The sequence below is a fragment of the Meleagris gallopavo genome, chromosome 19, assembly GCF_905368555.1.
Source record: "Meleagris gallopavo chromosome 19, MGAL_WU_HG_1.1, whole genome shotgun sequence".
NCBI classification, from domain to species: domain Eukaryota; kingdom Metazoa; phylum Chordata; class Aves; order Galliformes; family Phasianidae; genus Meleagris; species Meleagris gallopavo.
Window position 1 is genome coordinate 3,039,812 of NC_139422.1, and position 16,643 is coordinate 3,056,454.

A 16,643-nucleotide genomic window follows, 5' to 3' on the forward strand; every position below is an offset into this window, starting at 1 on the left:
TGAGGATTCTGATCTTGGAGGGATCAAGTGCCAAACCTCCCTTGAGATCACTTGAGAACAGAGGCAGAGAGATGGAAAAGGGAAATATGTAATTAAAGTAGAAGAAGAGAGCTACTTCAGAGAGCCTGGAAATATTTTTAAGACTGTAGTAATGGTATTTATTAACTGTTAACAATAGGGGAGTAGCAAGAAATGACTGGCTGGACGAGTAATTGGTTGGAAAATCTGCTCTAGTGGCTCTGTGATGTAGGTAGATGTAATCAAATATGGTTTCTGGTATTACATTAACACAGGAGGAAAGAAGTAATAATGAATGGGTATGAGGTGTGTGCACTCATCCTGTTTGGTCATTCTATTTTACTTTGCTTTTTTTCTCCAGTTTTTTTTCCTGATACTGTTATGTATGTCATATGATGTTTTATAGGGATTGTCCCCGTACAGGTGAACTGTCTAACCTTTCATGGTTGTTTTTTTTTTTGGCTGCAAGGTGTTCATTAATCATTAGGGTCAGATCCTCATCTGGCATAAATCAGCACGTTGCCTTTGATTACCTAGGAACTTTGTTCAATGATGAAGAAGTCTGGCTTTTAATATTGTGTTTGAAATGCTTGGTTTTCCTCACCAGAGTTAATTATAGTTGTGAAATAAGTAATTTCTCCCAGAAGTGCTGCTGCCACTTCATATGCTGAGGGAGAGAAAGTGGGGATGTAGAAGCTGCTGTTCTTATATGCACTGCAGACAGCACAGTACTCTGTCAAAAGCCTTGTAATATCACTCCTGAGGATGTATGAAAAAGGGATCAGCCCTGCTATGATGTCAGTGATCCAAAACCCAACTCTGACACCTGTTCCAAACGTTAAAAGCTACAGCAGAAACAGCAGTGAGGTTTCTGAGGCTGGAAAACTACATTTGTTCCCAGCAAAAGCTGTCCTGCCTACTTCATGGGAATGAGAGGCAGAGCCTAGGGTTGTGTATCAGAACACCCTAAAGAAGTTTGGTTTGGCTGCTGTGAATTTTTGAGACGTAAGAAATGCACAGTTGGGTGCAATTTGGGTGGGGAGCTCTGGGATACAGCACCTTTGTGCATCTCTGCTTTCTCAGACTGACTGCACCAGGGCACTAACGAATGGTATGAGGGCCTTAATGGTTGCTTTGGAAGGAGCTAGACGTGAAGAGAGGCAGGGATTGGAGTTAGGGTTACATCAACAAATGAGCTGTGGAAAGTGAGAGATACAGCTACATCTCTGTTCAGTGTAAGGAAGATTGTAGTGACTGCTGGGATGCAAAAGTACCTTGAGCAAAGAAAGCAGATAACATCCTAAGAAAGGGATTTGCAGAGAAAGGTATTTCCAGATATCCTAGAAAACAGACAACAGAAGATGAGGGAGGACTCCTGGCACAAGCCAGAACCACTTGAGAGGTGTTAATTATTTAAGGATTAAACCCCACTAAGTCTCTCTCAGCTATATAAGGTGATAATGCACATTGCATCCAAGCAAGAAGCCCAGCAGGGATTTTCACAAGAGATTTTGCAGGTCAGGGAATGATGGACAGGATGTTACTATAGCAATGGATATCCTGGGATCTCTGAGCACATAGCAGAAACTACACAGTAGTACTCTAGAGCACAGCCAGCTCTAGGAACGTAAATCAGGTTTCATGGCTCACCTTTAGAAATCATAATTGAACCCTGGCATGCAAACTGTGGTGGAAGTGCAACACACTTGCTAAAACAGCAAATTGTGCTCAATTATCACTTAGTCGTCTCTTCCTGAATTCATCACTGTGCTGAAAGATCATTATTCAGCTCTACAGATGGCATCTGTTAATCACCAGCAGCATAATGGTCATTTAAGCAGGTACCTCCCCCGGCACCCAGAGACAGGGTCTTCCATTTCTGCACATTGCACAAATCAGTGGTCAGATCTAAATTAATTGCACTCTGCAAGACTGGCCTTTAGGTGGGAGTCACCAAACTGGATCACATCCTGAGTCCATCTGCTCCATTATGCTTTCATAAGATTTTCTTATTACATCTAGCAATGGCCAGATGTCTAGAGAAGGGAATGCAGCTCCCATGCAGTAGTCTGCCAATGAGACCACTTTGCATCTCACTAAACATTGTTTTCATCAACGAAGCTGAGCAAAAAAAGCATTAGGGTATCATACACAAGGCTAACACCGAATGCAGTGCAATCTCCCATGTCTATACATGGGACTTGTGCAGATCCCTATGCAACAAGGGCATGGGATGCAGGGAAAAACTCCAAAGGCAAATTCAGCATCCTTGGTGGAATTGGGATCCCAGTATACAGAGCATACTACAGAATCCCCAAAGATATCCACTCTAGTCTCCAGGAGCAGGGTGAGTCGGTTGAAGGCAACAATGCAAGGAGAAGCAGAGATCCTGTCTGGTTCTTGCACTGAGCAGGGTCACTGTGGGAGGCTTGGAGCCCAACCCCAGCACCCTCCCGTTGAATGTCCCCACTGCCCTGTGGCAGTGAGGCTCACAGCTCCTGCAGAACAGCTTGTGCAGAAATCCCCAATGCCACATGGATAGATCCAGCAAAAGATTGCCTGCACATTGCTTTGTTGTTTCTAAAGGGCATGATATTTCTCCCTGGACTTTGGTATTCATTCTCCAGTATTGTACAGAGAATCTTTTCTATAAGAGAAATGTCATATTCCATTCCTTGCCCATTCCCACACCAGAGGATTTGTTTCTCCTTTACACTTGCCTCTGTGCATGTCTGTCTCTGCCTCTTTACTTGCTGTCATTCAAGGCAGCCAAGCTCTAAAGAGCACGTTCTGCCCTGCTAAGCATCCCTCTCGTGTCCCGCTTCCCTTCCTCCTTCAGATGGCCATTGGGGATTCTTTCTTTTTCGAGACAAATATGATGCAACTGTTAGAAAATGGAAGAGGGAAAAGGTTGTCTGCAGTCAACACGAACCTTTCAGCAAGAGGAAAGAGGGCAGATGGGGTGAACGCACCTTTTTTGCAGCTAGAGTGGATCCATTTTAATGTAGAGACCTTGCAAAGACCTTGTAAAGACATAACATTGCATAGAGGAGGCGTGTGTGTGCTTTTGAGTGCAACGCAGCCTTCCTTTTATTTATTATTCAGTAGAGAAGTCCTTCCTTGCCCCCCAGAACTGCCAGTCCCACCGGGGCTCTGCCAGCTCCAGAACTTTGCTCCCAGCTCAGCTCTGCCCGCTTCTCCCCTCTCACTCTGCGCCTGCTGTCCTTGTTGTTGTTTTTGTGACCGTCCTTGTTATCTCCTTGTCTCTTTCCCAGGGCCGTGGAAGCAATGTGATTCACTGCCGGAAGGATGGCACCTGGAGCGGCTCCTTTCATCTCTGCAGGGAGATGCAGGGCCAGTGTGCTCTGCCCACACAGCTCAACAGCCACCTGAAGCTGCAGTGCTCCGGTGGATACGGCATAGGTCTGTGGAGAGTGAGGAAGAGGATGAGAGGGAGGGAGGAAGGAGTCTGCAGTCCTTGGGGTTTGTGCTATGGAGCCATTTACCTGAGTGAGGGGCTGCTGAGGGTGGGAAGCTGCTTTGAGATGATGCTTTGGGCTGCCAGGTATCATGTAATGTGCTGACTTCCTGCTCCTTCCAGCATTCCCAGTTTCATCATGTCCCTTCTTGGCCAGCTGGTCAACCAGCAAGTCAGGCTGCACCAGAGACACATCCAGTCCTCAGAGTAAGGGAAGAGGTTGTATCTACACTTTCTCTGACAGGGAAGCACAGCAGCAGGAGCATTCAGCTCTTCCTAGGGAAATGAGTCCAGCCAAGCATCCCCTTTGGTATGGCTGTTTTTCAGAAGCCCATGTGAGGATGTTTGCCCCTTCCTTCTGCGGTCACTCTTCAAGGAGTTTGGAGTTTTGGGGGATGTTTTGAGCTTGGCTTTGTGTCACCCAGGCATACATTCCATACTGAAAATACACAGTATTATACTTTCAACCCCTGCTGCCCGGGTTGCAAGGGGAGCAGCCCCACGAGACCCCTTCTGCAGCCCCACACCAGCCCCCCCTGCCCGTCCCTTTGAACTTGGAGAAATTTCCTCATTTTGCAGCTCCCTCATTATATCTCAGCCGCGCGAGGGACCACGAGCTGCCTTGTGTTCCCTCCCCGGAGAGGAGAACACGACCTGGATGAGATCATCGCTCTGTAATGATGCCAATTACAGATCGTATATCAAAACAATTCAGACCCGCTCCTCTCCGTAAGTGTAAATAGCGCGGCGGTGAGCAGGCTGCGGCGGCTCTTAATGTGGCGAGGTGTTTTACCCTTGAGATGAGGTTACCTACCAGGGTTTTGCAAAGAGAGAAATTCGGATTTCTGGTCTGGAAGGGGGGAGCAGCTGGGGGCTGGGAGCAGGAGGGCACACAGCTGCCCTCCATCCTCCACCAGCCCCGCTGGCTTGGCCACCAGTGCTATGCCTTGATATAGAGTTTGGTGGCCCTCATCCTGTGGTCCTGCAGCCCTCCTGGAGGTCAGGAGGTGGGTGGGATCCTCATGGAGATGTGAAGAGCAGCTCTCAGAGGGCACAGCAGCCGTTGGCTCTTATCCTCAGCAGATGGAGACATACCACACGCTTTGTTAGGTTTGTCCAGCATCACCTTTTGGGAGCAGGTTGTTGGGATTTTGATGGGGTTTAACCCCACAGGCAGTTCAGCGCCACACAGTCCCTTGCTCTGCCCCAGTGGGATGGGGAAGAGAATCAGAAAGGGAAAAGTACAAGAACTCATGGGTTAACATAAAGACAGCTTACTAGATAAAGCAAAAGCTATGTACATAAGCAAAGCAAAACAAGGAATCCATTCACTGCTTCCTATCAGCAAACACTCGTTCAGACTCTTCCAGGAAAGCAAGGCTTGTCATATGTAGTGATTTATTGGGAAAACAAATGCTGTCATTCCCAGTGTCTTCCCCCCCCCCAACTTCCTCCTCCTTTATCCTGGTTCTGTTGCTGACTATGATGCCATTATGGTATGGGACGACCCTTTGACCAGTCTGGGGCAGCTGTCCTGGCTACGTCCCCCAGCTTCTTGCACACCCCTGGCCTTTCTGCTAGCAGGAGAAGCAGCAAAGTCCTTGGCTGTGTGTAAGCGCTGTTCTGCTGCAACTGAAAACGTTGGTGTGTTTTCACTGCTATTTAATCAAAAATCCGGAATATAGCACCACGTGAGCCTCTAAATAGAAAATTAACTTTATTCCACTTACCCAGCAGTCCATGGAGCTGCTGTCGCATGTGCCAGGAAAGCAAAACAAACCCCAAGTGCTGCCCAGGCCTCCCCGGCTGAGCAAGGTCTGCTTGCTCCCACTGACTCCTCCATGAGGGAGGATGTGAGAAGGCAGAAGCAGGTGGGGAAAATAACAGCATCCAGTCGTGGTCACTATGAATCCCACACACCTTTGGTAATTCCTCAGACACCTAATCTGCCCTTCCAGGCTGAGGTGTGTGTTCAGCCAAAGGTTCAGCTCTCCAAACCATTGCAGAGATTAATTCCTCCCCCAGTGCTGATGGGAGTGCAGAAATCCTAATGACATGTTTGCAGCAGCTGTGCCATTCAGGAGTGATTTTCCAGGGGGGAAATGGTAATGGTCCAACATACTACGGCTTATGGTTGTGTCACCACAGGGCTCTGGGATATTGCTGCAGAGGATCGCAGCATGTTTTAATAAAGAAAGGACAGGATTCCCACTGGGTATGACAGTTAATCAGAGAAAAAGCAGGTTTATGTGTGAAGAAAGCCATCATTACCTCTCTGCATTCTTCTTATCAAGTATGGGACTTAGGTGATAGCTTGCCTGCAGTACCATTGGGCTTGGTCACATCTAAAGGGCTGTTACTGAAGGTCCATAAATCTGACAGATGAAGCGATGGGATTATGTCATGTCACAGGTGAGATGAGTTTGGTAGCCTTACCTTAACCAGCCCCATCACTTGAAAGAGCAGTCAAAATGGAAAAAAAACTCCAAATTTTCTTGATGATCTGCAGGAAAAAACTTGACCCCTTCCTTGGAGTTAATAGCTAGAGAAATACCTACATATGCGGCTCGTACAAAAAGGCCTTGGTGTGTTTGCCACCCCCACAGTCTGCTGAGATGCAGGGTTGTACTCAGCATTTCACGTGTAGCTAGAAGATATGTGATAGTTACGGTTGACTGCTAATTGCAATTTAGGAAAAATGAGCCCTAATCCTGTCCTTCAGCTGGAAGGATGCTGGAAGGGTAAGGAGCTGCATGCTTTGTCCTGTAGCTTTATCATCTTTTTTGTGCAGGCGCAGAGTGTACCACCTCGTGTCTGGACCACAGCCATGAGCCCATTCTGCTGCGTGTGAACGAGACCGTGCAGGACATCCAGCACTGGATGAATCCTCAGAGAGTGAAGGTCAGTGCCTGGCAGTTGTGCTAACTGCATACCTTGCTACATGTTTATGTGCAGTGAACAAACTGTCAGTTAGCCATGAGGGGGAATGTGTGGGAATGGTCTTTTGCCCTTTAGAAAATAATTCCTGGGTTTTGTGGTGCCTTTGCATGTTGTTCTAGCAGCGTGGTACCATTCTCTCCACGTTGTTTTCTCTCTGTGATTTCCCAATGAAAATCCATTCGAGGTAGAGGCCCCCAGTCGTCATGCTCAGATCCACCCAGGATTTCCAAGGGACTGATGCAGGGGTTGCGATTCATTATACAGGAACATGTGATGGAAAATGTGAGAATGGGCACCCGACAGGTTTTATTCTCTTCCTCCTCTTCAGTGTTTCGCACACTTTGGGTGGTAGGGCTGGATTTTTTTGCACTGCTTTTGGCTGACGAAAAAAGCTGATACAGGGGGTATTTCATCTCCTAAAGCAGCAGAGCTGGCTGGGTCCTGCCCGCCCCCCCATTCACCCGCATGTGAGAGCTGCCAGCTCAGCACAGCCCCTTCCAGAGGTCACCACTTCTCCCTCTGCCTGCTGCAGAAGCACAGCAGCGTTAACCACTTGCAGCGTGCTGTCCTGGGTGCCCTCCAACTTATGAGTCAGCCCCCACAGGGGCACACACACCTATACACAGTGCTTTACACACACGCTCAGCCGTGTGCAGGCAGCAAATAGTTGCTTGGTTTCACATTGATATCAGTGGGAGACACACACACATGCTGTGGCTGCGGTTAGGGAGATGCTCTGAAAATCTCTGCTGCTTTGTGTTTCCTTGTTTCACGTGGGGCCGTACAGAGTAATAGAATAAATCCTGGAAAGGGATGAGGAACATAAGTCCACAGAATACAACAAGCTCACAGTGTCCGTCCCCGCTTCCCACTCCCTCCAGGCTGCGAGATTATATTACTGCCTAAGCCCGGGCCTTGCCAAGTTTCTGGCACGGAACATAAAGAAAACCCCTATCTGTATTAGGGGCAATTTCTCACTGGCCCTTTCCCGAGTGCTAGACTTTAAAGTGGTTTTGTAATTCATGGTGAAATAAAGTGACAGCTTCCCTCCCGTTCTGTGCCGTGCGCCTTCGTTTATTGATGCGGGTGCGCAGAGGGAGCTGTAACGAGTTTTATACCTTCAGGTCTCTGGAGGGCTCATTAGGCAGCAGGGAAAACACAGAGTGGTAAAGGGGGAATGAGGGGAGCAAGGGAAGGAGGCAAAATCACAGTTTCCAAGACTACAGTGGTAAATAAGATCTTGTTTGCCGCTTTGGTTGAGGACCTTGCAATTGGATAGTAGATGCAAGTTTGTCCCACTACCACTTTGTAGATAGTGAGATTTAGGCAGGAAAATGTGCTGGATGATGGTGAGGAGGCTTTGGGGGTGTGCGGAGAAAGTGGCTCTGCTCTCACATCTCCTTGGAACGCAGAGCTGTGTCCTGGCAGCCCTGTTGGGTTGTGCAGGGCTTTCTGCTTGTCAAGCAGCAGTTGTGTGCACAGTGCTGAGAGGAGACCCGTAGGGTAGGCAGCCGGTGGGGTGATGCTGGACGGGGGGGTTTGGTAGCTGTGAGACATCCATCTTGTTCTGCTCCCCAGACAGAGGATGTCACCCACAGCGAGCCGTGCCTCGCAGGGAGCGTGCGCTGTGGGAAATGCTGCTGCCAGTGGAGACCCTGGAGAGATGGGATTGGGATGCTTCAGGGGAAGGTCCCCATGGCCATATGCTATATATCATTAATAATATGTGTCTCTATTTACGTTCGCTGACAGCTCGTTGTTGTGCCATGCGAGCGAAGCGCCCAGCTGCTTGCATTTACAGGAGTCTTTGTTGGTCACAAAGTATTTTAGTGATACAAGGGAAGTGCTTTCTGTTACTTAACTTCAGGCACAAATAATGTGCAGATCAGTGCGGTATGAGCAGCAGATAAAGGTAGAACCAGTCTGTGGGACTTGCATTTGAGAGGACATGCGCAGATAAAACACGGGGAGAGCCAGCAAGAAAGAAACACATTTGTGTGTGGCTGCTCAAGCAACAGCTGTTATGGAGGCAAAGTGGGAAGAGGGAACCATCCCTCCTTTGGGAGTTGTTTAGAGCAGAGCTGTGCAAATCACTTGATTTTTCGGTTCGCTGGAAGTTCTGTCAAATTAAAACATGAAAAAAACGTTTTCTCCTAACCAGAGAGATATTTTTGTTGTTGTGATTTTTGGTGAACCAAAAAATTGGAGGAAAACCATGTTGGGTTTGAACATAACGTAGTATTTAACTTCCAACTATTTTTGTGTCGTTTAAGAAAAATGAGTATTTTTATAGCTTTCTGCTTAAAAAAAATTGAAATAAGGTTAGAAATCAAGTGTCTTCTCACAGGAACAAGAACCAAATGTCATCACATTGATGTGTTTTTTCAGAGTTGGTTGAGGCTTTGAGTTGTTTTGCTTGGTCTGAAACTGATTGCTGAAATCAGTGCGAATTTGCAGTGTCTCCCAAATCATTTTCAGCAGGAACAAAAAGCCACCTGCAATCTGCTGTGTGTCTGCTGTTGTGTGGCAGACTGCATTTGGGACAATCATTGCTCTTCCTATGATTTCCCATTTGCTGCCTGTATGCAAGGGGCAACGAGCTGTTGAAGACACCTATAGATAGAGCTGCCAAGGCTGACTACAAGGCAGTGAAGAGAAAAAAGTGAAGTGCCTCAGAAAAACAGCTTGACAGCTCTTTCCCAGTGAGTGCCGACACCTAATTTCCTAGGTTGTCTGAATTTGGGTGCTTTCCTTTACGCCAAATACTGTCTCAATGTGTGGGATAGCCTTAAATGGGTTGGCTGGCAGTGGGGCTTAGTAAGTGGGGATGCTGCCCCAGTAGTGGCAATGCGTTTCCCCCTATCCTTGCACCTGACCACCACAATTTCTGAGACTTCATGTGCTCAGAAGATATCAAAAATGATGTGAGCATCCAGCATCTGTTCTTCAGGTAGTGTTTGTAGTTTTCCTCCTTTTTTCCTTCCAAAGAGTGTCAGGCTTGTTTTGCAGGCTGGGAAACTTAGGGCAGTGTGGGGGCTGAGCCCCAGAAATGTGGGAGCTGCCACCCATCTGCATCCCAGGGAGGCCACAGCCACTATGAGCCACGTCTCCTTGCCCTGTCAGCAGCACTGATCCCCTCACCAGCCCTTATGGTTAATTGCCATGCTCATTTAGTGCCTGAGGAGAGGGTTCGCTGAGACCGGTAGATGCCAGTCCTCATGCTTGGGCTCCAGGGGACACTTGACCCATCTAAGGTGGAGGAGAGCTCTCCAAGGCCTCTCCTGGGGAAACCTAATCCCCTCTGCAGGCCACAAATGGTTGACATCATTGTGTTAGTCCCACAATGGGGAGGGAAGCGCCGTGACCAGAGGCGCTAGGTCTTCCCTCACAAGGAGAAAATGACAGCTTGATTTGCTTTCTTGGCTCTTTGTTACCTACTGTGGGAGCGCATCCCAGCTTCCTCTCTGTTCACAGCAGATGGAGTCACAGCCACCAAACCGCAGCTGGAGCTGAATGGCATTTCTGGAATGGGGACAGACCAGGCGGGAGGGCAGCTGTGCTGCAGGAGCTGATGCACCAGGGCAGCCGGGCCATCAGGCAGCCATGTGTCACCACAGTGACCCAGGGAGGGGTGAGGCCGTACTACATGGGCTTCCTCAGCACCGCCTGGCATGTGAGGCCTTCTGTTCTGTGCGCGCTGACGCCATCTTGATAGTGTTAACAAGGCTCCTGCAGTGCTGCCTGCAGGCCTCCTTCCTTTCCATTCACCTCATTGCCCCACACTGCACTCCTGCACCTTTGGACCTCTTGGCACCACAAGAAGTAGGAGTGATTCACAACTACCCAAATCTTCTCTCATTCCTCAAATTCCTCAGATTTCCAGCCCAGATTCTCCCTTTTCCCGCTCCCCCTCAGCCCAGCAGCAAGCTGAGGGCACACACAGGACTTGTGGTGTGAATCTGGGTTTGGAAAACCAGCAGGGGGACACTGAATAGTGATTGAGGGCATTTCCCAAGTGTACCCTGCTTCCAGCTCAGTGTGTCAGCAGGATTGAACTTAGTTGGAGTAGCTTTAATAGTCTCTGCTAGTAATGAGTCATCCGAAGAGAAGGCAAAGTAACTGGGACTAAGCCATTGGCACGCAGTCCTGTGCAGGACTGTCCATCTGAATCCTTCTGGCACATCCTGGCTGCTGCGGAGAGAAGAGCTGAGTGGTGTTTGTGATGAAAACCTCTGGTTATCTGCTGGGACCTAGCCTTTCCTAGCTGCTGTATGAGTGTCCCACTGACCCAGTGATGGATGTCACACAGGGTCAGCTGGCTCTCCTGCGCTACAGCCTGGGGCTGCACACCCTTTCCTGGAGGTTAGCCAGCCAAAAGTTGTTCTAGCCACTGGGATTCGAGGCAGCCTTGAGCGAGAGCAGAGATCTGTGCTTGAGGAGACTTCACCTTCCACCTCTTCCTCTAAGGGGAATGAAAAAATTCAGTAGCTGCTGGATTTTTAAAACTGGGAAGGCCTGGAAAATAGTGCATCTTCTGCAAGGGATTGGTCTCGCTTGGAAACCTCCTTTCTTAAGAGCCTGTTTCAGGGCTGTTTGGCTCCTTTTGATAGCTCCACATGCTCACACACATCAAGGGGTTGTGTAGATGTTGATGCTTCTTACCAGGAATGTGAGGTGCCGAATGGAAGTGCACATTTTCTCATTGGCTGGCCTCAGATACAGGAGGCATATGGCTGAGTTTTTCTTTTTCAGTTTTTGTTTCAAAGGCTCTTGAAGTGCTTCCCCCTCCCAACCTGTTGACTGGTCTTGTTTATTTTGAAACCTGGAAAAGTTTCCTTTCTTTTCCCTCTGAAGTGCAATAAACAGCAGAGTGGGGAGGAGAAAAAAAAAAAAAAAAATCCCAAACTCTGGCCATTTGTGGCAGGCAACAGGCTGGAAATCTCCAGCTGCTGTCAGGAGCGCATTTGGGGAGCGTCTGACACCACAGGGCCCCCGCACCTTGCAGCCTCCCCGCCTTGCCCCGCTCATACAGACGGGCCCTGTTGTGAGGCAGGTGGGGCAAGCCGGGCTTGACTAATAGTGGAAAATCCGAGAGCATCGGAAAGATAAACAGCCCCAGTCAGATAGTATAAAAGTCCTTTTTCTAGCGCACGCCAGGTAAGCCTCAAATGACAGAAACTGTAAAAACATGCTGAGGTTCCCCTGCAGATGGATTAAATTAGGCCTTGGATAAACAGGGGGAGGGATGGCTTGTACGTCAGGTCTTCCCAAATGTTAATCCCTTCCTTCCCCATGCCTCTGTCCAATCCCAGCCCCTGTCCTTTGATGAGTACCCACGTACTCATGTTGGCCATTGTTTCATCCGTGGAAGGTAACCCAAAATGATCCTCGTCCTGGTGAATGTTGTGGTGTAGGGATGGTTGTCCCATCACCCAGACCTCCATGGTAGTGAACTGCCACCGCCACTGACTGGCCAAGCCTCTTATTCTTTAAAATCTAGGTTTCCATATCTACAGGCAAACAATGAGTGTCCATGTTGTGTCTTTGAGTAGGCTGGTGTCTCATTTTTCTCAAAAACTAAGCACTTCAACTTTTTTCTTACAGAAAACCTATAAATGTAGTACCAAAATTATTATAAAGCTTATACAGTGTAACAGATGATGCTGTCCTTTTTGGGGATTATTTTGAAGGTGTGTGGTGGGAGGTGCTTCTATTTAAGATCTAAAGGATGGTGCAAAAATGTTTCTGAAAGTCCACCTTTAGCTGTTTGCATCTTCAGGAAGCATAGATATGACAGGTAGCAGAACAGAGCAACGCTTTGCAGCACCAAAGAAATCCTTAAATAAATTCCTAAAATGCCTCCCCACTTCCCAGGAGCTGGACAGTGGACCCCTTCCTTTGCCTTTTTCTGCCACGTTCCCCCACCTTGAGTGAAATATTGGACATGACAGTTTAGGGAAAATGTTAAATATTATTTTACTCTCAAATGTTCTGTTATTGCAAGTGTCAAGTCCAACACTTCTTGTAAATACCTGGAGGAGAGCCAGGTCCTGAGAACACAAGAGGTGTTAGGAACTAAACTTCATTGCTTAAGTACAGTAGGGCCATAGGAGCCAGCACACTGACTTTCCGTACACTGATTTCCTTGTCTTAACTTGATGTTTTGTTTTTTTTTTTCTTCTCCCCTCCAGAGCGTTGTCTGCACAGCGGGTCTCAAGTGGTACCCTCACCCTTCCCTGATTCATTGTGTCAAAGGCTGTGAGGTGAGCATTTGCATTCGCTCAGATGGGCCATGCTTACTCCCCTACATGTTATCGTAACAGTCACTGCAGCCATATGGGCTGGAAATGTTTTTCCACTGGGGCAAACAGGCTTTTGCTCTGGCTGTCCTGTCAATGTCCTGTCCTGTCAACAGAGATCTCCTGCACCAGTTCTAACACTTAGTGGTGAAACTAGTGGTTTTTCTAGAACAGATGGTTGGGTGACTCTTGCACGAGCAAAATGATCAAACGGCTCAATATAATTGGCTGACCTTTGGAATTTCCCAGGATGTGGGACTTTCTGGAAGACTGCAAAAAGCTTCAGTGATTTTACTTGTTTCTGACATCTAGAGGACCAGTTCTTTCTGAGGCCAGCTAGACTTTGAACTGTGATGTGGAGATTAAGAAAGCCAGAGGAAGGAATGATGCCATTTGCTGGACAGCTCAGCTGAGCAGTGAGCAAATCATGCTCGCTGTCTTCTGTCTTATTTGCAATAAGCAATTATTTTGAAGAGTGATGTTTCTGTTGGCAGCAATCTTTGTGAAGTCTGAGAACTCTTAAAATATTGCCAGTGCATAAGCGGCGCTGGATCACGTCTCTCTGGTCATACAGTTTCCATCATGCCAGCACTTGAGTGTCTCACCAGGACTGACATGAAGAAGTCAAGCCCTGTGGCATCTCTGTGAGGCCGGGCAGCTTCATGCCCATTTTGGAAATGGAATAACTCACAGGCAGAAGCTTTGGCCGCGTGGACATGCTCTGGAAGAGCTGTCTCTCCAACCCAGATCTCCCGACTTTCTGCAGCACCATCTGCACTCTTGGCACTCAGTAACCCAATTTTACAAGCGCACTGAAGTTATTTGCCCGCAGTGGTAGACCATGGCACAGAGCTGCTAAATCTGACACAAAACACAAGGCCACACTGCTGTGCAGCACGATTTCTCTTGAAGTGAAAGACAGGTTTCCTTCGCATACAAATGTTGAGCCCAAGAGGGTAATAACTCTCCAACAATGTAATACTTTCTGTCTAGTTGTTCCCTAAATGAAAAGCATTCTGCTGTCAGTGCTTTGAATGTCATAAGCCATCTCACGCATTACATTCATGCAGGCTGGCTATATGCCCCTATTCTCCAAAGAGAGCTAAAATAACATCCAGTGGCCATTAAGAAATGCCATTCAGGTGCTGATGCACCATTGGGTATCCATTCTCCTGCTGTTTAAGGATAGTTGTTACTGACGCAAACTTCGCAGTGATGTAATAATTTACCAGCAGCCATTATTACTGACATGCTTTTTCTCCACGTTTTCTTTCCTTCCATCCTTGTTAATTGCCAGATCCCTCTACATCAATAGAAACTTCCTTCTTTTCATCATTCATTCAGCAGTGTCACTGCATCGCAATCTGTCATCATGGGAGGCTTTGCCCAGACAATTGATAATGGCCTCTAGCATCATTTTTAGAGCATGATGCTTCCAGGATCCAAGAATGGGTCAGAGCTTGTTCTCTGGCAGTAGGATTTCAGAAGAAATGTTGTCTTCACCAAACCTTTCTTCATGACTATGGAAACAGGAAATAATAAGCCAGTAGGTCAATAATACTGGGCCATTAGGCTGATACAATCCCTAATGTATTAATATCCTTAGCATTAGGGAGGATTCCCTGAATAGAAGGCTGTAAGCAGGGCATTATTTCACTCTTGGCACTCAGAGCGGTAACCCAGACTGCTGCAATGTGATTTTTTGTCGCTCCCTAGTGGCTGGAATAGAGGTTTATGAGTCAGCCACATACCTGGAGGCAGCTAACTTAGATGTTTTGCTGAAAACTAGTCTCCCCACCCCCTACCTGTATAGTCAGTGGAGAAAACAAAGTTCCTCCAAAAATGTGGGACCGCTAAGATATGCAGGGAGACCTCTACAGTCTTCAGCAGCCAGTCCTCCAAGGCTTCCCAAATGAGGATTTGGGTACCAAATCAGAATAGATGTTGTTTGTCCCATTGTTTTCCTCCATAGAATGATCTTGCTTGCTGTTCCAGTGCAAGTAAAAAGCAAATTCTTCTACAAGTTCTTGTTAGTAATTTTTCAGTGTTCATAGGTGCAGACATAGGCATAGGAAATTAAAGCAAAGCCTTTCTTAACGAGCAGGCACAGCCAGGCAATATAAGGGAAGCACAGAGAAGCCTATCAAGATGTCTTAGGAGGCTGAACAAAATTCATTGTTTTTAATATGACCAGATTGGCATAAAAATCTCTTTCCATCGATTTATAAATCTTTTCCATGTAGCATATTAAATTAATGAAATTGGAAGGGCTTTTTCAAGTCAAGGCCTTTGTCTGTATAAGTGAACCAATCTGTGTGGAAGTCAGTGGAGTTCAGCCAGTCTGAAGGGGTTGGAATCTCACTCTGTAATTCTGCTTTCCTTGTTGGCATTTGCAGTATTTGCTTGTAACTAAAGTAGTGATGCTCAATTAGTCACTTCATGGGAGTCCTGCTCTCACCCAGTATTGCCATTATGGCCTGGAATTCCTATACCCTGATAGAAATATGTAAACTTGCAAAACAGCAGCAGTAAAAGCTTACATCTTCACCAGTCCACGGAGTCTGTCTCAATATGGATAGCCATGGCCATGGCCTTTCAGGTAAGCTCTCACTGCTGCTTCCGTAGGTCTTTATCATCAGGAAAATGTGGGTACTGCAGCTGCTGTGAAATCCTCTCCACCCGCTCTGCAGAGATGACTTCTTGTAGGAGACTCCCTGGTGTATTTTTCTCAGTGCAGAGCAAATGAATTTTCCAAAGAGCAGATAAAATGGGAATGGCCCCATGAGCCTGTGAGTGTAAGAAGTACTATGGAGGTATGACTGTGCTCTGTGCTTAGCATCCCTTTGTCTGAGCTTTCAGAGCTGCCTGGGTTCCTTGTACCTGGCACAGTCACTTCTTAGCATCAGGCACAGTTTGGATTTCCAAGAAAGGCTCTTGTACTTAATGACCAATAAGTCTCTGAGGTGTAAAGAAGATCCAGACCTCAAGCCTTTTCTTCAGAATTGTGATTATTATGCAGGTCCTGTGCAGCGCATAGACCACATTTTCTTTTTCAAGGTGATTTATGAATTTTGCTTAATAGCTCTTCTCAGCGTCCCTCTGAATAATTTCCATTATCCCAGCTCTGAGCAGTGGAGTGGAGGAAGATTAGGTGTCATGGCCAAGATCAGGCGCAGTAAGTGCTAACAGGGGAATGAGTGTGTGTGGACCCCGTACTTAGCTCAGACCACTTCCACTTCTCTTGAGATATGCTTTATACCCTCCTTGCTGACACTTGTTGCATAGTTAGGAGAGCTGTGGTTGAAAGTACAACTATTAAAAGCATGCCAGTTTTGTTGCTATGCATAACCTTCTTCTTATCCCACATAGTTTCAGAAGGTTAGCTTAAAATTGTGAAAAGGTGACACAATTTTAGATGCCTTGATGCTGTCTCTGGGCCTAGTCAAATTAATATTCCTGAAGCATCATCTTATGTGGGATGTGAAAAGCCAACACGGGCTCTAGTGTCCTTCCCTTTTCTGTCTGCTTTGAAGAGAGAGGGGAATAATTATCTCTTCCTTTTCAGGGCAGTTGGTAATGTTATAAACTACATGGCTCTTTCAAGATTTCATCTTCTCCTTCTGATAACTGTTACTGTTAATCCGTGTCCGTGTCCTTAGTCTCTGCTCTTTTATTTTCCAGCCTTTCATGGGAGACAACTACTGTGACTCCATCAACAACCGAGCCTTCTGCAACTATGATGGTGGGGACTGCTGTGCCTCAACAGTCAAGACCAAAAAGGTAGGGATGTCCCTTCCTGTTTTCTTTGGGAATTCCTCAGGGAGAGTTGTTTTGTGTCCAGGGAGATTTTATTTTGACTAGAAGAGGTGATCCAAGGTCCTCAGAAACACCTTGAGTCTATGCATCAG

At 47.1% G+C, this 16,643-nt stretch overlaps 1 protein-coding gene across 4 annotated transcripts in view; it reads left to right on the forward strand.

The window, feature by feature from the left end:
- The window catches only part of PAPPA (pappalysin 1), a 359,398-nt gene that overhangs the window by 326,898 nt on the left and 15,857 nt on the right, over positions 1-16,643 (forward strand). For all 4 annotated transcript variants that reach the window (XR_014887326.1, XM_085239622.1, XM_085239623.1 and 1 more), the window contains 4 exons: positions 3,294-3,441; positions 6,288-6,397; positions 12,628-12,699; positions 16,417-16,515. Coding sequence is in view for 3 of the 4 variants with exons in the window: in XM_085239622.1 (XP_085095748.1) it covers positions 3,294-3,441; positions 6,288-6,397; positions 12,628-12,699; positions 16,417-16,515 (429 nt within the window). In the remaining variant the exon portion in view is untranslated. The remainder of the gene's footprint in view (positions 1-3,293; positions 3,442-6,287; positions 6,398-12,627; positions 12,700-16,416; positions 16,516-16,643) is intronic.